Source organism: Mytilus edulis, chromosome 10 (assembly GCF_963676685.1).
Source record: "Mytilus edulis chromosome 10, xbMytEdul2.2, whole genome shotgun sequence".
Lineage (NCBI taxonomy): Eukaryota > Metazoa > Mollusca > Bivalvia > Mytilida > Mytilidae > Mytilus > Mytilus edulis.
In genome coordinates this window covers 34094110-34111794 of record NC_092353.1, presented here as the reverse complement: position 1 = coordinate 34111794, position 17685 = coordinate 34094110, and the positions used below count along the sequence as shown (strand labels likewise).

The 17685-nt window shown below is 32.4% G+C and overlaps 1 protein-coding gene across 1 annotated transcript; it reads left to right on the top strand.

Moving 5' to 3' along the window:
• Positions 1-9576: 9576 nt before the first annotated feature.
• On the top strand, positions 9577-17475 carry LOC139490982 (cln5-like protein 1). Its single transcript, XM_071278165.1, has 3 exons — positions 9577-10019; positions 15445-15627; positions 16537-17475. The coding sequence occupies exons 1-3, from the start codon at positions 9626-9628 to the stop codon at positions 16698-16700; spliced, it is 741 nt and encodes a 246-aa protein (XP_071134266.1). The 5' UTR covers positions 9577-9625; the 3' UTR covers positions 16701-17475.
• The last annotated feature ends 210 nt before the right edge of the window (positions 17476-17685 follow it).

Below are 17685 nucleotides of genomic sequence, written 5' to 3'. Positions count from 1 at the left end.
TTTTTATAAGAATTGCTTGATGTTATTGGCGCAAAACTGTTACTTGGAAATATATCAAATATGGATATTGAAAAACCAATGACAATGGAAATCACCATTTGTAAACCAGCAATTTGACGATTACGAGATTGTAACCTTATCACATGCACATACTCTACAGAGTACTCTCTCTATTTCTTTATATATTAGGTATCGTGCAGTATGATGATAACGAGAGAATTTAAATGCATGTAAACCTCGCTTGAAATTCACGTGAGTTTCACCTCAATCGAGCTTATACGTGAATCTCATCATGACATGTGAAACTCACGGGAAATTAACTTGAAAATCACGAGAATTTCTTTTATGTGAAATTCACGTATTTTTTTTTTTAAATTAAGTTAGGGTAAATAGCTTCTAAATTTTCAAATGTAATCAAAATCATGGAAAATAGCATCTAAATTTTCAAATGTATTCAAAATCATGGAACATAGCATCTAAATTTTCAAATGTAATTAAAATCATGGAAAATAGCATCTAAATTTTCAAATGTAATTAAAATCATGGAAAATACCAATTTTTTTAAAAGTTCGCCTTAAATTTTAAACGTGAACAATTTACGTGATTCAATTCACGTGAAATTCACATGAAAGTCTTCACGTGAGCTTAATGTTTAACTTGAGCTCGTTTGAGTTGAACTTCATATGATATTCATGTGAAATTCACTTTAGCAAAATTTTGCCTGTGTATACTAGGCAACAAAAACTACTGGTAGGTGGTAATTCAAAAACAGAGGTAAAATTAGTTATTTAAGCATTACTGTTTTAAATACTTTTAGAGAGACGAAAGATACCAAAAATTAAAATAACTAAAATACTGAAAGACTTTCAAATTCAAAATCAAACTGACAATGCCTTGGCAAAAAATGAAATCGAACAAAAGAAAAACAAATGCCTATAAATTGATACGCACCATAGAAAATAAACTGAGCAACACGTCAGTAAAATTTCTTATTGTCATGGTTTAATTTATAATTATTAACATTAAGGAAAGATACATATTGTAGTGCATTTCGACAATCAATGTTCCTTCAATGATACTCAAAGACAAAATACATGTATGTGAAAAGCCAACGTAACCTTAAACAAACCGTGAAGAGCTGATAAAACCAAAGATTGATTGATTGTTGGTTGCTAAACGTCCAGTGGCAAATATTTCATGCATGTTCAGGACGAGAACAAGTTAACAATAAATACAATTGGTAGGTCTTGTAATAATAACCAAAGAGGACCAATAATAAATCCAAAACCGAATAAGGAATAAAATATATTTATTACAGATATATAATACCTCAATTAAAAACGATTTTCAAAATTATATATATTGTATGTAACAGCAAATTACAAATTTTATACCAGTACCGAAGTTGTCGCCACTTATGATAGACTCGGTGCGGAGACTAATAGTCTACAAGCAGAGGTATCAACCCAGTGGTATCGACCATAAACGGTACTAATTTTAAAATACACCATATTCTCATTTCGACAATCAATGTCTTTTCAGTGATGCTCGAGGTCAAAATGAAAAATAAAATAATTCAAGAGGTAATCACATGGTAATTATGAGGGACTATTCTTTAAATAACTATTACTCATTTAATTATTTGAATTCAGATTATTTATCTGGTCGGAGTGTTAGGGTCAAAGTCGTTATAATTTTAATCTTACGAAAGATCTTTCCAAAGTTACAGCGTAAATATTTACGGAACACTGAAATATTGTGTGTTGTAATAAGTGATTGATTCAGTTTCTTTTCTCACCTTGTCTGCTAAAGAACACCATAATGGACATTCTTTACCTTTTTACGGATGTTCATTAATATCGATTTGTAAACAAACACCATAGCTTGTGGAAATCTACCATGCATATGTGTTGAAGACATACTTATTTCTAAGTATTACCAACCATTACACTACGCAACTGGCTAACCATATGACGGTGTGTAATATCTGGCATGAAAAGTAAAAGTTTTAACAATATCAATATAAATTGGTGGTGAACAGCAAATGAAGAGACTTAACGATATGACTGAGGTCATGATACCAGCTTTGTATACAGAATGCAGTGGTTGGAACCCCCCTTTTTTGGACGATCAATGCATTTGAATGGGGACATGTAGTTGAAACCCCCCCTTTTTTGTCCTTGGTTAGGAACCTCTCCCCTTTTTAAAAGGCTGAATCCGCCCCTGGAATGGGTGGTATATATTATGTTTTATGCGCAAGAACGTCTGTAAGGAGTTTATTTACATGGTTTTTGCGTTCAAAATTCTATTAGAAGTAAAAAGCATGCATTTTTATATTGAGACCACTTTTTATGTTTTAGGACAGTCATATCTGACACAGTTTTCATTTTATCGTTCTACCAATTCATATTAATAGGTAATCGTCACTATATTACTGCTGCTCTTTCTTCATCTCTTTCGCATTTGATATGATACAGAACTCATAGTTGTCCTTTGTAGTTGGCATTGATATTGACAACTCCCTTTTGACAAGACTGTATTATATAGTCTCGTCAGTTTTTCTCTTCAAACTCGTAAATATATTTCCATATCAAGGATCACTAAAAAAAAAACCCGTTTGGCATACAGTACCCGGCCAAACGTATTCGTCATCTGCACTTTTTTGCCATTTATTTCATATAAAAACATATTTTTTCAAAAAAATAATATTTTTAAGACATTTATGGATGGATTTTTATCAACATTGCTTTAAAAGACGTATAATTGATTGTCTAAAGTATGTTTGGGACGCCTCCGGGTGCGGGAATTTCTCGCTACATTGAAGACCTGTTGGTGACCTTCTGCTGTTGTTTTTTTTTTCTATGGTCGGGTTGTTGTCTCTTTGGCACATTCCCCATTTCCATTCTCAATTTTATTGTTTATTTGTTCATAGTTTTGTCTTCGGGTGTTATGTTTTTCTCTTGATGTGAACACATACAATAAGATTTTATTATTTAGTATGGTGGAATATATAGCGAATTTCTAAACAGAAAATAATATTTATGTTTATTTTGTGAGAAAAAAAAAATGATCCACAAAAAAAAATATAACGAAAAAAACAAATAAACCTGTGTCATTTCTGCTTCTATTGGTACCAAGTTGCTTAAAATCAAACCAAAAACTAATGACCTCCAAATATTTTTGGGAAAATATGTAGTTTAAATAATCTCAAGTGACGAATACGTATTGCCAATTTCTGTAGATAAAGGAATGCAACAGAAGTATACTGGTGTTTAAAAGTCATAAATCGATTGAAAGAAAACAAACACAGGTTACAAATACAGCCGATGGAAACACATCAAATGAAAGGGACAAAAAAAGAAACAACAGGAACACTGAAGTGCAACAAAATCAAACGCCAACAAACAAAGAAACGAACTATTTGATTATAACTCCCATATTCGTGACTTCGTAGAGTACATTTTAAGAAAAAAATGGTAGGTTGAACCTGGTTTAACGGCTAGCCAAACCCCCCGTTTATATAACAATTTTATCAATATCGCTAAAATGACAACACTACGTCATAGAAATACATCACAAATTCAACAAAACTTTTATCAAATAGAAACACATACAAACTAATAATATGAATTATTGAAAACAACACGTTTATTAATTTTATGCGTCTGAAGCGAATAGTCGACACAACATGCAAACCGCTGAACAAAAACAAACATCCTCCATGAACGAGAGACACTACAGGATATCACAAACAGAGACACACTTGCGTTATGAACATGCAATCTCGAAATTGATACAATTATATAATAAAATGCTTCACTGACTAAGTTATTGTCTGGAAACTAGAAAAATGCTTATTTTTGCCCCTTTTTGGTCCCTAATTCGGCTGCATGAACTGGGCAAATACCCCAAAGCTAAATCCAAGCCTTCCTTTTGTGATATGAAACCTTGTCAGAGAGATCCATACAATAACACACAAGTTATTGTCCAGTAATTACTAAAATGCTTGGGGTTTTTTTGCCACTTTTTAGCCCCGCTTAATTCCTATACTGTTGGCACCATAAGTCCCCATATCCCCCAAAAAGAATCCGATCCGTCTACTTGTGGTATTAAACATTGTGGTAGCAATTGAAATACGCAGTTATAGTTTAGTTTAAACATATTTTATTTGCTCAAAGCGAAAAAGGATCAGACACAAGTAAAACATACTTATAAAGTCTTCTCCACAATACAATATATATAACAATACAAATTGAACGTGAGCATACATCATATAATATAAACAACATAAATATAACTTATCTATACTGAAAAAAGTAGAGGGAATGAGGAAAGAACGACAGAGATTAGGTTGATGATGATACGCAGTTATACACAAGTTATTATCCTGAAAGTAGAAAAATGCTTATTTTGGGCCCCTTTTGGGCCCCTTATTCCTCATCAGTTGGGACCATCACCCCCAAAATCAATCCCAACCTTCCTTTTGTGGCATTGAACCTTCTTATCTAATTTCATAGAGACCTATTCTAAGTTATTGCCCGTAAACCAAATGTGTCTTCGGACGACGACGTATGCAGACGACGACGACGTCATGTCTACGGGGCGCCGAATGGGACTCTTGTGGTTTTGTACTCAAAATTCAATTTTGTACGGACAAAAGTGACTTTTGTTCAACAAAAATGAGTTCAGTTTAACAAAATTTGTATCATACTACAAATTTGTAATTTTGTCATACAAAATTATCTAGCAGCGGACAAAAGTCACTTTTGTCATGACAAAATTCATTTTTGTTACACAGACTTGACTTTTGTTACCTAATTTGAAAATTGAGCGACAAAAGTCAATTTTGTATTCAAATTAGTTTAGTTTGGTTTCTGTGAACTAATTTGCATACAAAATCGACTTTTGTTACACAAAATTGACTTTTGTTACACAAAATTGACTTTTGTTACACAAAATTGACTTTTGTTACACAAAATTGACTTTTGTTACACAAAATTGACTTTTGTTACACAAAATTGACAAAATTGACTTTTGTGAGACAAAATTGAAAAAATTGACTTTTGTGAGACAAAATTGACCAATGTGATCAACAAAATTGTCAAAATTGACTTTTGTGAGACAAAATTGACCAATGTGAGACAAAATTGACTTTTGTCTCAACAAAATTGACAAAATTGATTTTTTGTCTCAACAAAATTGACAAAATTGAATTTTGTCTCAACAAAATTGACAAAATTGAATTTTGTCCCAACAAAATTAACAAAATTGATTTTTGTCTCACGAAAGTCAATTTTGTCTCACGAAAGTCAATTTTGTCGTCACAAAATTGACTTTTGTCGTCACAAAATTGACTTTTGTCTCAACAAAATTGACTTTTGTCTCAACAAAATTGACAATATTGACTTTTGTCTCAACAAAATTGACAAAATTGACTTTTGTCTCAACAAAAATGACAAAATTGAATTTTGTCTCAACAAAAATGACAAAATTGAATTTTGTCTCACAAAAGTCAATTTTGTCTCACAAAAGTTAATTTTGTCTCACAAAAGTCAATTTTGTTTCACAAAAGTCAATTTTGTCTCACAAAATTGAATCTTACCTTACACAATTGACTTTTGTGATTTAATTTCCATATCAGGTAACAAAAGTCAATTTTGTATGCAAATATGTTTATATTTGCATACCTTTTAGACAAAATTGACTTTTGTCATGACAAATATGAATTTTGTCTACAAAAATGAATTTTGTCATGACAAAAATGAATTTTGTCTACACAAATGAATTTTGTCATCACAAAATTGAAGTTCTCACAAAATAAGTCTGTAGCACATAGTTTTGTAAGACAAAAATGATTTTGTTATGACAGAATTGAATTTTGTACAAAACCACAAGAGTCCCATTCGGCGCCCCGTAATGTCAACGTATATTTGTTCCTAATAATATTTGTTCCTGAGGGAAACAATATTATAATAATATTTGTTCTGCGGAAATTGTGTCATTGAATACTTTTTCCATCTGTTTTATATTTGTTCCACTGGTATTAGGAACTTATCTTATATGTTGATGAGTACAAGAAGTGTGCCTGTTATGCTGAAGTTTAGTTTACGCCTGATTGATTATTATATAAATCAAAACAGATTTTAAATGTTGATTGTATTCTAAATCAAAACCGGTTTAAATGACCCTCAAACACGATGAGTAGATATCAAATAATGTCAACTCACCCCGCTTGCCAATCGGACCACATAATATTGCCACTTAATAAAAAAAAATCGCCCAATTCTTGTTTACCGACTCGCCCCACTTTTGAAAAAGTGTAAAATCAAATTGAACAATCAGTCTGAAAACTCACTTATTCATGTTATAAATGAAAAAGGTTTAAACTTCACTGAATAAAGGTTTGACAACTCGCCCCACTTATAAAAAAATCTTGCTTCCTTTAAGTATGTCAAATTACTCTTATTTCGTATCCAGTCGTCCTCGTGTAGTGGTATGTGTCGTGGCTTGATATGCTAAAGGTCTTGAGTTCGAATCCCAGCATATACACTGGATTTTTTCTACGTGAATTTTGATAGATAGGCTTTTCCGTATAATTAATTATAAGTTCTAAGTATATGATAAATATATATATTACATAATATTATTAATTCGTATATTTTAACAAATTTGATTCGTTTAGGGATAGTCACATGTTAAACTATATTTTCGAAGGTAAAGAGAAAACGGCGGATAGCAAAAAGCATATTGACCGGCAAAAAGCATATTGCACGGTTATTTTTAGAATATCTAAAAACCGATATACTTTGTGACGTCATGTAATGAATTTCAGGATATTGTTTAACGTTTTGAAACAAATGATATCTGTGATCGATTATTTGACGAAAAATATCTTCAAATACATAAGATGTCCAATATAAAAAGTAAATGAAATAACAACTAATATGTTGTTATTGTCAGGGAGACAATGTAATATCTAGTGTAATATCTATAAAGTTCCAACAAACCTAAATGACGATTTTGATACAAACATGGTCGGAAATTAATAATATAACAAATATAGCCTTTGTATGAGGTCAATGCAGGATATATCGACCCAAAGAAGTATGTCGACCTCGGACTTCGTCCTCAGTCAAAATACTTCTTTCAGGTCAATATATCCTTGACGTATCGACCTCATACAAAGGCTATATTTGTATAATATTTTTTTCCAATCGGAATATATATTACATAATATTTTTTCCAATCGGAATAGTTATTACATTAGATTTTAATTAATTGTCTTTGGAATAAATATTATGACGGAACTTATATTCTGTGACAGTCATACCATTATACGATCCAAAAATAGTTTTTGCGGTCGTATAAAAATATTATGTATATATATGCCGGTCAAAAAATAGAATATTGATCAATGTCGATACCTTACTGTTTACGAGTATTGCAAATTATGCATCACTCTTCGTATACAACTAAAAATAGCATATGTTGATAATGAGGTTATATTATCTATTTTTAGATATTATTCATTTATTTATTTGAATAATATTATATATCATGCCGTGACATAAGGGTCAAAGTTTATTTTTTTTACCTGATGAAATTTCCTTCAAATACGTTACAGTATAATATCTTATAAACATTTATTCAAAACTGAACTACAACGGTGAGTGAAAGAATTGTTTCTCGTCATGACTGCTAAAATAGATCAACATGGACATTATTTGCCTTTTTATGGATATTCAATAATATCTATGTGTGAACTGACACCAAAGCTGGAGGAACTGTACCACGTGTTGAAGGCATCGCCCATTGCTAAGTATTACGAACCATTACACTACTCTACTTACCATATGACCGTGTATAATATCTGGCACGAAAAGGAAAAGTTTTATCCATACCAATATAAATTGAACGATGGAAAACAACCAAATAAGGAACTGGACAATATGACTGAGCTCATGAAACCAGCCTTGTTCAAAATGGACGAAAAGATAAACGAATTTTCTAAGTTCGATTCAATCCACCTTAATGGTTTGAAAATCTTAACAAGACCCCATCGTTCCAGTTTAATCATAACTGTAGATATTACTTCACCCGAGCAACATTCCAACCTACAACATTTGAGGTATTGGTGCAAGGAAAATTTCGACAAGTCTGACTCCGATCATATATTTCATATCACTCTGGGGTATGTTTTCAAGGAAATTGCCGAAGACATAGAACCGGAATGGAAGAAGTTAGAGGATTGGATTAAAAGTAATATTCCATCTATTGTTTTAAGTAAACCGATTCCTATGTTGTTTACATCTATGGAAACTTTTATACCATATCTAAAGGTATATCAAGAACATAGCAGAATGGAACCAAAATAACCAATTTGTAGGTTTTTTTCAGCGCAGCTAACTCATATACTGTTACATTTCAAAAGAAAACAATCAAACTTAGTTCGAATTTCATTACATAACTGCGTTTTTTACCTAAAAATTAACTGTTATTGGTAAGCCAACAAGAATTTAAACAACTTTATCATTTGCGATACAAAGAAAATTTAATTTTAACTTTGAACTGCACAAACCTATCGACTTAAAAGACATATATTCTCATTTTGATAAGGTCTTATGAAGATCCCATTTTTGCTTCTAAGGGCACATTTAATCGATACTTCTTTTTCTTCATATTACACGCATTCCCTATAGTGAATTCTTCATTGTGCTATTATTACCATGTGAATTAATAAGAGGTATTTATTTTTATATTTATCACATTGATCAAGTCATGATTTGTTCAAAATAGTTATAGTTAAGGTACCAGGATTATAATTTCATACGGCAGACGCGCGTTTCGTCTACAAAAGACTCATCGGTGACGCTCAGATCAAAATAGGTTTAAAGCCAAACAAGTACAAAGTTAAAGAGTATTGAGGATCCAAAATTCCAAAGAGTTGTGCCACACACGGCTAAGTTAATCTATTCCTGGGATAAGAAAAATTAATCCTTAGTTTTTCGAAAAATTCAAAGTTTTGTAACAGGACTGAGGTAATTTATAAAAATGACCATGTCATCACCGAAGTGCTGACTACTGGGCTGGTGATACCCTCGGAGACGAAACGTCCACTAGTAGTGGCATCGACCAAGTAGACTAAATGTAAATAGTTAGTAAATGTACCAGGATTATAATTCAATACGACAGACACAGTGTTTTTGTGAGAAAACAAATCCGGGTTACAAAACTAAAACCGAGGGAATACATCAACTATAAGAGGAAAACAACTAAACAACAGAAACACTAGTGCAACAAAAAAAAATACAATGTACCACACATAGATAACAACTGCCATTTTTCTGACTTGGTACATGACATTTTAAGAAAAAAATGGTGGGTTTAAACCTGGTTTTGTGGCAAGCCAAACCTCGCGCTTTTATGGCTAACGACCTAAGTTATGTAACATTATGATATAGGTATTCTTTAATCGCTGTTTTTTTTTCAACATTCATATTTGATTAAAAGATTGTTTAATGGTCCGTTCTGTTTCATACTGCTTTCGGTTTTACACCATTGCTCTAAAAATAGATTATCGCAGAATAGTTCCGAATGAATGTAAACAAAACTTAAAATTATTCCGATGGATCGTTTTTACTTAAATACTGTCTTAAATGTTGTCGTTCTATCACCTTTTCTTCGTGTATGCTTTTCCCAAATAGTAAAACCTAAATGTTTCTGGTATATTGGTGGCGAGGATAGTGATAATATCGATCTTAAATCTGTATTGACAGACAACAGTAATCAAACCTTCATAACTTATGACAAAAATAATTCAACCCGATTTTATTACAACCCGTGTTACATGCTCAACAATGGGAATGCAATGTGCAATACAAGTGCGTTGTGCAAAGAAGACTTACTGAATTCTGAATTCGAAAATATCGGGGATTTTTCTGATGTAAGAGTAGAAATATTAAGTAATGGTGACTACTACAGAATTGATTATAATGTATTACAGACATCAGTGAAAAAAGGTATGTATCTAAGAATTAATTACACGGTTGCTATCAAATTTGATTAGATTTCTTTCAATAACTTCAATAAAGATGATTTCTGTCATCGATTCAATAATTCTACCCTTCATTGCTCTTATGTGTATCATCATACATGTCATAATCGATGTACATCGTATATTATCGTCGTAATGATTATGTGATACACATTTACAAATGTATACCACCCCATCCCATGTGAGCCTGATGTTCTGTTCAACCAAACGAGTTTAAAAACTGTTTTGCTATTTCTAATCCAAACACTCGGTATTTATTAGAAAGCACAGAAATGGGTAAATAGTTATCAAAAGTACCAGGATTATAATTTTATACGTCAGACGCGCGTTTCGTCTACATAAGACTCATCAGTGACGCTCAGATCAAAATAGTTAAAAAGCCAAACAAATACAAAGTTGAAGAGCATTGAGGACCCAAAATTCCCAAAAGTTTTGTAAACTGAAAATTTATAAAAATGACCATATAATTGATATTTATGTCAACACCGAAGTGCTGACTACTAGGCTGGTGATACCCTCGGGGACGAAACGTCCACCAGCAATGGCATCGACCCAGTGGTGTAAATAGTTATCAAAAGTACCATGATTATAATTTTATACGCCAGACGTGCGTTTCGTCTACATAAGACTCATCAGTGACGCTCAGATCAAAATAGTTAAAAAGTTACTTTTAAGAATCATGTTGAGAATACAATTAAATTTTATAAATACAAACTGAATTTCATTGACCACTCGTACATGTCGTAATGAGCTGCAAATAAACTCGTCATGGATATTAGGATTGAAAGTTTGCATGTCAGACGTGCTTTTCGTCTGCAAAAGACTCATCATTGAAAGAGATGCAAAAGGTACCAACAAGACATTCAAACTCATAAGATGAAAAAAACTGACAGCGCCATGAAAAAAGAAAAAGACAAACGGACTATTAGCACTAAATGTACACAAAACGCAACATATACATATCAGAAGATGTATTATGAGTGCCAATATGACAACTTTATAACGCTATAAAGACTGAGCAACATGATGAGGGTAAGCTTGTCAACGTATATTTGTTCCACTGAACAGAAGATCCGGCTCCAAAGGTGACACCTGCTGTGCTGCTTATGTAATTAAAAGCTCGATGATAGTTTATTTTGGTATCCCACACTCGGGGAAGAGATGACGAGAATGTGGTTTTGGAAACAGATATTACATAATGGGCAAACAGCTCGTGATGGTGTCCGTAAAATTTACGAAGGACTGATTTCAAATTAACACTTTGAACTCCTGGTATAACATCTTCCTTGTGAGCAACAACCCTCTATCAAGGAAATCTTGATAGGAAATACATTTCATGTATACGTAATATCTTGGTATAATTCGTATACTCAGTATTCACGTTCTGTTGGAATGTTATTTCATAAAAATGGACAGTTAACAATTTGAAAGCTGAAATCATCTATTTTATGGTTCAGTGATGTTTTCAGCCGACTCTCATAGTTAATTTCTAGGCTAAACTGTATCTGATGTTTTCTTTATTTCAAAACGAGGGGTTGAATACGTCCAAGATAGTCGTCAAATTTTGAGTTATTTAAGTGAGAGAACATCATCTATATAGCGGAAAGTAAATTTAAAGGATACTGATAACTTATTCTCTTTCTTCACAAGAAGAATGAAGTAAGTATCATACGAATAGATAAAAAAAAAGTCGACAAGAAGAGGACACAGCTGGTTCCCATTGGACTGCTGTTTGTTTGTTAAATTATACACGTGCTACAAACGTAATAGATATGTTGTCAATCAAGAAATCAAGCTTCTGATAATGTCAGATTCAGAGAAATGTTTTGTTTGATTCAGTGTTATTATTTACAAAGTCGCTTCCTAAGATTGTAAGACACGTTGTCCATTCTTTTTTATGTAACAAGCAGGACCAACTGTTTCAAATTTTCTTTCATTTAAAAAAAAGCAAATAACAAAAATACTGAATTCAGAGGAAAGTTCTAAACAGATCAAAAACGGATCAAAACACATCAAACGAATGGAAAACATCGCACAAAACTGTCAAAAAAATTTATGGGGAAAACTTGTGTAAAGGGTAGAAAAGTCCAATGTTTTAATACTATGCAAGATGAAAGGGTCCTAGATTGTATGTACTCTTTAAGATCGATGGATGTTTTTAGTATCCACATCTGATTCATGCCACCTGAAGAGTAGGTAGTTTCACAATAGCTTTGAAGCCTGGCTTTGATTGCTGATGAAATTGATCTTGATAATTTAAAAAGAGATTTCGTGGAGCACCAAGATGACATAGCAATATAACGTAGTTTGTATGGACATTTAGATGCTCGAAACACATAAGTAAAAACAGAGAACAATAAAGTATGTATGACCGGTTTTATTTCAAAACTAATTCCTCTTTGGTTGATCTGATCTGATGGTTAACAAAGTACTAACCTATATCATATTAACCAATAACAATAGGCAAAAAACTGTACGATGACAGAAATAAACAGTTCCAATTCATTGATCTACGAAACCGTTTCTGTCTATGCTACTTATAGCATTTCAATTCATGCGGATATTTAAAAAAAGTATGAAAATACACTAATGTTCTGTTAAAGCCATAAGCCTAGATGAAAGACACACAGCATTTTGACTAGAACGTGAACACTAAATAACAAAAAAACTAAAGATCGGATATCAATTTTAAATATACAAAAGAGATGAATCCGTGTGGCACAGTGTTTTCAGAGAAGATTTTCGAGAAAACGCAACTGATAATCAATGAAACTGTACGATGCTGTTCACAAGGAAGCTATTAAACCAAGAGTTGCAAGTGGTGAAGTTGAAATCCTTCTAACATAAATTATAAAGACGCCTTCACGAGTTGGCTTACCGTCATGTTTCCCAAATGACGACCGACATTTTCTTATTGTCGTAACCACAATCCCGTCCTCTTTTCTCCGAATTTTACCTACCGAAATCTACGAGCTTTCAATCACACGAGCAAAACAACAGGTGCCACCTGTGGAGCAGGATATGTCTACTCTTTTTGAGATCAATCCCGGTTTTAAAATAAATTCGTCTATCTCATTCCTTAGTGTCCTATGTTGTGTTTTGTGGTATTTTCGATTTAAGAGTTTTAATGTTCCTGTGGTATTTTTTGTCTCACATGAAAACGAAAAGTTCAATTAATATACAAAACTATTTAAAATGAAACTCAACAATGGTTAATTTGGAGATTTTGAACCTCATAAGATAATTTAGAAGTAACAAATCAGAGGTAATAAATAATCTATGGCTGAGGGGCTCGTACGAACTCGAAAGCAGCAATGCTGGGTGCGTTAATTGAGGGGGTTAGTGCCTCCCTCTAAAAATTGTATGCATTATCATACCACTCTACACAAAGTCAGTATGTCCCAATCAGGAATAGGACACGATCCGTCAATTTACAGATAAGACGACTATTCGGATATCTAAAGATTTTAAATGTCGTCAGAGAGATAGTATACAAACATCATATAGCAGTTAACAAATTCCTGAGGGTAAAAGTAACCCCTATGTAGTGTCGTTTTCACTCATTCTTCATAACTCTCTTGGATCAGTTTTTGTTTAAGGAGAACCTCCCTATTAATAAAGTCTGTTGAAAGTTGACATACACGTGCGTAAAGTACTTATTAAGATACAAGCACACTATACGACTGGACAAAGGCTATTGTACTACTTAAAAATAGAAAGTTTACAAATAGAAAGTTGAAATGATACGGTTTGTCATTAATTTTTATTTGAAGTCATTTATATGTGTAAATATTGAGGAAAAGATCGATAATGAAATAGACCTTCTAGTTTAGGTATTATCCTAGATATCAAGTTTCCTTGAATATATGAGATTAAGGCATTCGCTAGGGTGTGAGTTAAAATGGACATGACATCATTATTATATCTGAAAGTAAAATTAAAGCATAGGGAATAAAAGTTCAGAGCGCAAAAAAAAATTGTAAAGATTTTTGAATAAATACTGATCAGTCAACATGGTCAACAAACAACATCAAACTACAAAAGAGGAAGATTACTTACCTAATTAGACTATTTACCGGCTTTGTAATAACATGAGCAACACGACCGGTGCCACATGTGGAGCAGGATCTGCTTACCCTTCCGGAGCACCTGAAATCACCCCCAGGTTTTAGTGGGGTTCGTGTTGTTGTTCCCCTATTTGTGATATTTTAATAACGCATCGTTCTCAATATAATGGAATTTGATGCGACTGTCGAACAAGTTAGAGGTTTAGCACTATAAAACCAGGTTCAATTTACAATTTTCTACGTAAATGACTGCCTGTACCAAGTCAGGAATATGACAGTTGTTATTTTTTCGTTTGATGTGTTTGAGCTTTTGATTTCGCCATTTGATTAGGAACTTTCCGTTTTGTGTTTTCCTCGGAGTTCGGTATTTTTGTGATATGACTTTTTAGCTAAAGGGCCAAGTGAGCTTTTCTCATCACTTGGCGTCGTCGTCAGTCGTCGTCGTCCGTCGTTAACTTTTCAAAAATCTTCTCCTCTGAAACTACTATGCCAAATTTAACCAAACTTGCCACAATCATGATTGGGGTATCAAATTGACCCGGCCTTACAATTAAGATGGCCGCCATGGCTTAAAATAGAACATAGGGGTCAAATGCAGTGTTCGGCTTTTTTAGAAACTAAAGCACAAAGAGCAAATTTAACAACTGTATAAATGTTTACCAGGTTAAGATCCATCTGTCGTAAAATTTTCAGACCAATCAGACAACCCGTTGTTTGGTTGCTGCCCCTGAAATTAAGGAAATTTTGCAGTTTTGCCGTAATATCTTGAATACTTTTAGATAGAGATAAACATTAAACAGCAATAATGTTCAGCAAAGTAAGATCTGGCGTACTAAATTATAATCCTGGTACCTTTGATAACTATAAAGAAGTCAACATGACCAAAATTATCAATTGACCCCATAAGGAATTGTTGCCCTTTAAAGTCATTTTTTTTTAACAATTTTTGTAATTTTTCACTAAATTCTTACACTCTGACACAACTGAGACAAATTAATCCAAATCAAGCATAATTAGGGTAACTAGTTTTAAAAATGTGTCCGATGACCCTGCCTGCCAATTGTAAATAAACATATCAGATGAGCGACACAGCCTCTTGTTATCAAAGACAGAAATGAACGGCACACAATTTGGAAAGTATAGCCAATATGTGTGTTCTACTACAGATACGCCATATACAGTGGTAAGTTGAATATTTGTTTGCTCAACAAAACAAATAGAAAGAGGATGCATTTATTACAGGGATCATATAAAAATACTTAACAATTTGAAACATGCATTTCACAAACAAATTGCATTTATTTTTTTATGTATCCATTGCAGATAGTACCATAACTTTGGAATGTATGTATATTGATAAACCGCAATTTCGATATAGAAGATCTGACCTTCAAGACAAATACTACTTTTCACTGGCATCAACACGATTCTGTAGAAGTAAATTCAGCATTGGTACTATTATGTGTGTTTCTCTTTTATCCATTGTACTCGTGTATCTAGTCGTAGGTGAGTTTCAATATAAATGATTCCAACAGTGAATTTTTTTTATAAGGTCTTTTTTGTAACATTGCTTTAGCTTCAACCAGGAAAAAATGGCACCTTTAATGTTATTTAATGTGGCAAAATAATGAGCCATCAAAAAAAAGGACGGTTGTTTACAAAACAAGACATGTGAAAACATCACAAGCAACATCTGAATGTACAAACTAGGGTTATCGCATAGACATGCGAAATGCTTTTTTTAGATAGAAATTCTGATAAAGAGAATGAAGTCATATCAAGTGTTTGAAAGCATGATCTGACGAGCTAGCATTGAAGTATCAGTCCCATAACACTATAAGGAGTGAACACTTGACAAATTATGGAAATATGTAATCTGTTCTTGTGTATGTCGAATCGAAATTTGAAATGTATAGAAATAAATAAAGGCGACAGTAGTATACCGATGTTCAAAATCAATTCCGGGTTACAAACCAAAAACGAGAGAAATCGTCTGATAAATAAACCAGAAGGCTATACAATAAGTTTGGTTTTGCAAAATGCAATTTAATATTTACAATTATGTAGAAATGTTAAACAATCCACAGTCTTTTTGACACAATTTTTAGAATTGGTTAATCGTGGTACTTTTCAGGCCATCTTTAAATGTTGTCAAACTACATGATTATATAACTGATTAATTTTCAAATCTGAATATAATTTCTTAATTCAGTGTAAAACTGTTGTAGCTAGTTTTTGACTTTTTAAATTTTTAAGAGGTCTGCAAAATGTTTTTATTACGATTTTCTCGATGAAATTGAAGCTAAGAGGAGGACAAAACTTCTAGAATTTGCTATAGACTTTCTGAAATGATAAAAAATATTTTTTTAAAGACACACTAATGTCAATACTTAATCTGAAATTTCCTTTTTCCAGGTATACTATACAAGAAAGCTGTATTAGGAGTGTCTGGCCTACAACTTATACCTAATGTCACTTTTTGGGCAGCTCTTCCTGGTTTAATAAAAGACGGGTACTTGTTCTTTATAAGCCCATGTATTGGTAATAGAAGAGAATATGATAATTATGAACGTATTTAGAATAAGAATGTGCTGGTTGTTTTAGAATATAATGGTAAATGAAAGCCACGAACAGTTGAAATCCAGACTGAGTGTGGTATACTTCATAAAAAAAATAAGATCTGGAATGATACCATATGAGATCACTTTCCACCAGATAGACGAAAAGGTTAGAAACTATAGGTCATCGTACTACCTTAAATAATTAGCCAGACATCCACTTTGTCGCATTCCAATTTTGGTGGTGCGTATATCTCTAAACAATGAACAGTTATCTTACTTGGTGATACATTGGAACCACTTCCAACCAAATTGGGAGAAGAAACTTATGTAACTTCAGTTTTATTTACCTATCTACATAATGACTAAAATAGTTCCCTATTTTTAAGTATTATGTCAGATTTAATAATTACAGTCCTTTTAGAGTATTTTACCAATCAGCTGTCTGTTACATTAGAAATAATTAAACATTATTGTAATTGACATTAGTTCAAAATTGACTAAATAGAAAAACTCTACATTTGTTTATATACTAATAGATTTCATGTTTTTTCCAGCTGCTACTCTGTTTTTTTATAATCTGTTAAAAGTTGGGGCATGTATATGTCTATCATGTACGTTTAAATATAAAAATCTTTGTTTGCCGCGTTGTTCATGTATAAGTGTTCATTTATGTATTGATTTATGGTGCATACTGAAGTCTTTTTTTATATTACTTTATTATATTTGAATTTGGTTTTATTTATTTTTACGCTTTCAACACTTTTTCCTAATATTAAAATATAGCATTTGAAAATAACCGTGACTTTTATTTGTTAATGTTATATTTCTTATGATTTTTTTCATAAAACATGGATGGATATATCTTTGTACGATTGTATTGCTATTATTATCGGCAATATGATGGTTTATCCTTATCGCTCTATAAGCGCTTATGTAGCTTGTCAGTTGTACTGATATTTTGAGTAGAAAAAGCCTTAAAAGGTCGAATAATTATATGTTCTAT